The sequence below is a fragment of the Macrobrachium rosenbergii genome, chromosome 48 (genome assembly GCF_040412425.1).
Source record: "Macrobrachium rosenbergii isolate ZJJX-2024 chromosome 48, ASM4041242v1, whole genome shotgun sequence".
NCBI lineage: Eukaryota > Metazoa > Arthropoda > Malacostraca > Decapoda > Palaemonidae > Macrobrachium > Macrobrachium rosenbergii.
Genome location: NC_089788.1, coordinates 77,697,720 through 77,702,719, shown reverse-complemented (window position 1 = coordinate 77,702,719; position 5,000 = coordinate 77,697,720). Strand labels below are relative to the sequence as shown.

Here is a 5,000-nt window from a genome sequence, read left to right as displayed (position 1 = left end):
ACTTTCAGTTCTTTTTACTTACCAAGAGAGTCTCCAGTAATAGGTTGGGTAAGGACGTCAGTAATAAATATATTGTTTATTATCAATAAATAAGACCTATTCCATACCTTTGGTCTTCCACGCCCAAGCCCTAGACCAGTGATTCTAGGCTGGGTGCCGTGGCACCCTGGGGTGCCACAGACAGTGCTTATGGGTGCCGCAAGATTGTCATGAATTTTGTCTTGGCTAGATTATGTCAATGAACATTTGTAAAAGAAAAAAAGTATGTAGAAGTCTTCATATAATTATTATCAGTGTATCTACTCTAATATATATATATATATATATATATATATATATATATATATATATATATATATATATATATATATATATATATATATATATATATATATATATATATATATGACCCATGCCATCCAGAAGCCCTAGACTTATGCCATACAGAGGCCCTAGACCTATGCCATACAAAAGCCCTAGACCTATATAAGAGGTCCAAGACCTATGCCATGCAAAGACCCTAGACCTATGCCATTCAGAAGCCCTAGACCTATGCCATACAGAAGCCCTAGACCTGTGCCATACAGAAGCCCTAGACATATGCCATCCAGAGGCCCTAGACCTATACCATACAGAAGCCCTAGACCCCACACCACCCTTACCTTTCTTCTTCAAGTGCTCCTCCGTCATGACGGCGGCGATGGCGAAGATGTTGCCCAGCGTGCCCAGGGCGGCCAGCGTGGACACCAGCAGGAGCATGCCCAAGCGGTTCCAGTGCTGCTGTTCCTCATCTCCCTGGTGGCTGCTGCTGGCGTTCCTCCGGGGGAGGAACGTCTGTGGGTGTTGGTGATGCTGGTGGTGGATGATGCCGAACTCGGCCGCGGCGTCGTCCCCTGTGACGAGGATGGCCGTCTCCGTCACCCAGTTGAGGACTCCGACGCCGCCGCCGCCGCCGCCGTGGGCGCCGGCGCCAACGCCCACGCCCACGCCCACGCCGCCGCTGGTGACGACGACATCCGGGAAGCCTCCGGCGCCACCCCCGCCTCCGCCGCTGTTGGGGGAAGGCGCGGCAGAAGAAGTCGCCTCCGAGTTCATCTCTCGTGCATCCCGTCTGCGGGAAGAAGGAGATGGTGATGACGATGGGGGAATGATTAGACTTTGCGTTTATAAAGAAGAAGAAGAAGAAGAAGAAGAAGAAGAAGAAGAAGAAGAAGAAGACTTTGAGATTATAAACAGATCTAAGAAGAAGGAAAGAAGAAGAAGAAGAAGAAGAAGAAGAAGAAGAAGAAGAAGAAGAAGAAGATTTTGAGATTATAAACAGATCTAAGAAGGAGAAGAAGAAGAAGAAGAAGAAGAAGAAGAAGAAGAAGAAGAAGAAGAAGAAGTAGAAGATGGCAAGAATAAGACTTTGAGATTATAAACAGATCTAAGAAGAAGAAGAATAAAGAAGAAGCTTTCAAATGGTCTTAAGATTATAAGCATCTAAGAGCATCAATATTGTAGTCATACTTATATTATGTAAAGTAAAATGTGAGTATAAAGACATTATTATTATTATTATTATTATTATTATTATTATTATTATTATTATTATTATTATTATTATTATTGTTGTTGTTGTTTTGGGGGTCTTCCCATTGCACCCTCTTGAGGACACATCATGTTGGCCCACATATCTTTAATAAAATTTTCTTTATATTTTAAATAAGTGATTCAACTATGCTCTAATAATTTTTGTATATATATATATGCTAGAGAAAACCTTGTATAAATATATATATATATATATATATATATATATATATATATATATATATATATATATATATATATATAATATATATATATATATATATATATATATATATATATATATATATATATATATATATATATATATATATATATAATGTAGAAGGTTATTCTCTAGTACTGATGATAGACTGTGTCTCTGTTTTGCTGTACAAGTCATCTGTCATTTATGATTCCTGATTTTTAATTATGATAATTTTTAAAGCCAGGTTTTATCAATCATCTGCCTTCTGAAGTAAGTTTAATATCAGGTTCCTCTTCCTAAAACCTCTGGACAGTTTCAGGGGACATTTTCGATCTTTATTTAGACAAAGAGAGAGAGAGAGAGAGAGAGAGAGAGAGAGAGAGAGAGAGAGAGAGAGAGAGAGAGAGAGAGGTAGCCTGCGAGCAAGAACCGTGAGTAAACAGACCTATTTTGTTCTTCCATTTGCCCAAGGGTTGGGGGGGACATCCTGAAGTCAAAATGTCATTCTGAGCCGAAATAGGGGTGTGGGTATAGGACCAGCCACCAGCAGTCTCGAGTATGAAAGGCAGAAGAAGAAGAAGAAGAAGAAGAAGAAGAAGAAGAAGAAGAAGAAGAAGAAGAAGAAGAAGAAGAAGATATAGGCAGTTAACCAAAACAATACCACGTCATTATATGTTTGCAAATATGAATTCCAAATATGAACGTCAGTCGCCCTGAGGCGTCCATTGCAGATTGAAAATAGAGAATCCTGGACCTGTAGATCTGTATGGGATCACTGTTTGCTCATGGGTTTTGTTCTCTCTCTCTCTCTCTCTCTCTCTCTCTCTCTCTCTCAAAATAGCTGTTTCGTTTATAAAAGTAAAAAAAGAATGTTTTATATGTGCTAAACTTGTTTCAATATATTCTCTCTCTCTCTCTCTCTCTCTCTCTCTCTCTCTCTCTCTAGAAAAGTAAAAAAGAATGTTTTATATGTGCTTGTTTCCTCTCTCTCTCTCTCTCTCTCTCTCTCTCTCTCTCTCTCTCTCTCTCTCTCTCTCTCTCTCTCTCAAAATATCTGTTTCATCTAGAAAAGTAAAAAAGAATGTTTTATATGTGCTAAACTTGTTTCAATAAATTCTCTCTCTCTCTCTCTCTCTCTCTCTCTCTCTCTCTCTCTCTCTCTCTCTCTCTCTCTCTCTCTCTCTCTCTCAAAATAGCTGTTTCATTTAGAAAAGTAAAAAGTTGTGTTATATATGCTAAACTTGTTTCAGTAAATTCTCTCTCTCTCTCTCTCTCTCTCTCTCTCTCTCTCTCTCTCTCTCTCTCTCTCTCTCTCTCTCTCAATACTGTTGCGCTCAGAAAAGTGAAAGAAAGTGTTTAATATATGCTAGACTTGTTCCAATAAATTTCTCTCTCTCTCTCTCTCTCTCTCTCTCTCTCTCTCTCAAAATAGCTGTTTCATATAGAAAAGAAAAAAAGAATGATTGATGTGTGCTAAACTTGTTTCAGTAAATTCTCTCTCTCTCTCTCTCTCTCTCTCTCTCTCTCTCTCTCTCTCTCTCTCTCTCTCTCTCTCTCTCTCTCTCTGTCTCTGGAATAGGCAACAAGTACCACTGTCTGTCCCTGCGTGTCTGTAAGTCTGTGGTTTTGTCTGTGTCCCTGTCTTTATTAAAAAAATTAAGGATCATACGCACAGATTTAAGGATAACTCGTAGAAATTTAAGGATTACTCACAGAAATTTAAGGATTACTCACAGAAATTTAAGGATCACTCGTAGAAATTTAAGGATTACTCACAGAAATTTAAGGATCACTCGTAGAAATTTAAGGATAACTCGTAGAAATTTAAGGATAACTCGTAGAAATTTAAGGACCACTCGTAGAAATTTAAGGATTGCTCAGAAATTTAAGGATCACTCGTAGAAATTTGAAGATCATTCGTATAGTTTATTATGACAGATTAATGAAGAATTGCTGTTCATTTTCAAGTTATTCATTAAAATAGACATATTCACCGATACACACTTTCACTCGACAGAAAAGACACAGATCTACTTCCTTAAAGAAAAGAAGAAGAAGAATCACAGTCATTTATTTACCCAGAAGAGAGTGACGCAATAGTTTTCCCCCAGCCCAGCCGATTGGAGCGAGGCAGGCAGGCAGTGAGGCAGTCTTCTCTTCTTGCCTCTTCATCAAGAATTGTCCCGCATCAATTAAATGCTGCCTTCCCCCTCCACTCCCCTACCCCACTGGACATCCCCCTCCTCCTCCTCCTCCTCCTCTCTCCCTCCTCCATCCCTCCCCCTCCCCTGGGGTTGCAAGGCTAAATGTCAAGTATCCAAGAGGAGAAAACTGCTCTGGGAAATGGCGAGTAACCAGTTGTTTATTTGGGATCTTTGAGGCAAAAAAAATGGCCTTTGTTTGATCTCCATCTTTTTGTTCCGTCTTTTATTTGCGTTGTCAAATTTTTTCACGTTCGTTAATTATTAATTTTTTTTTTTACTTCCCGTGGCAGTCAGTCATTCAGCAGATCAATCGGAAAGCCGTTGGACATGAAAGCGAAAATGCGCGTAATTTTTTTTTTTTTTTTATAAAATTAAGCTTTAGAAAAATTGATTCTCCAATATTTCCAACCTTTTCACGTCGAGGTGGAATCAGGCGGGTTTATTTATTCATTTATTTACTTGCATTTCGTGGGAATGAGTCACATAAACAAGATACTTGTCCCAGAATGTGAATAGTCTCTTGTGGGACCCCTTTTGTGATTGTGTTGTGAAAATTTCATTGCAGATGTTATCTGTTTGTGGTTGGTGGTGACTTTGTGCTTTCCACATCTGTCTGTTTGTGGAAAGCGATGACTTTTTGCCATTTACAGGGGTCTGTTTGTGACTGATTGTGACCTTTGTCTAATTGCATGTGTTGGTTTGTGATCTATGATGACTGTTTGCTATTGGAATCTGTTTGTTTGTGACTGATGATGACTTTCTGCTCTTGAAGTCAGTCTGTTTGTGACTGATGATGACTTTTTGCATTTCACATCTGTCTGTTTGTGTGGCTAATATTGACTTTCTGCTCTTCACATCTGTCTGTTTGTGACTGATGATGACTTTCTACCATTCAGATCTGTCTGTTTGTGACTAATGATGACTTTCTGCTCTTCACGTCTGTCTGTTTGTGACTGATAATGAATTTTGCATTTCACATCTGTCTGTTTGTGACTGATAATGACTTTCTGCTCTTCACA

The 5,000-nt window shown here is 39.0% G+C and overlaps 1 protein-coding gene across 1 annotated transcript in view; it reads right to left on the bottom strand.

Moving 5' to 3' along the window:
- The window catches only part of LOC136831616 (alpha-1D adrenergic receptor-like), a 200,834-nt gene that overhangs the window by 19,754 nt on the left and 176,080 nt on the right, over positions 1-5,000 (bottom strand). Inside the window, exon 3 of the mRNA XM_067092245.1 lies at positions 663-1,111. Within this exon, the coding sequence (XP_066948346.1) occupies positions 663-1,095 (433 nt within the window). The 5' untranslated portion in view covers positions 1,096-1,111. The remainder of the gene's footprint in view (positions 1-662; positions 1,112-5,000) is intronic.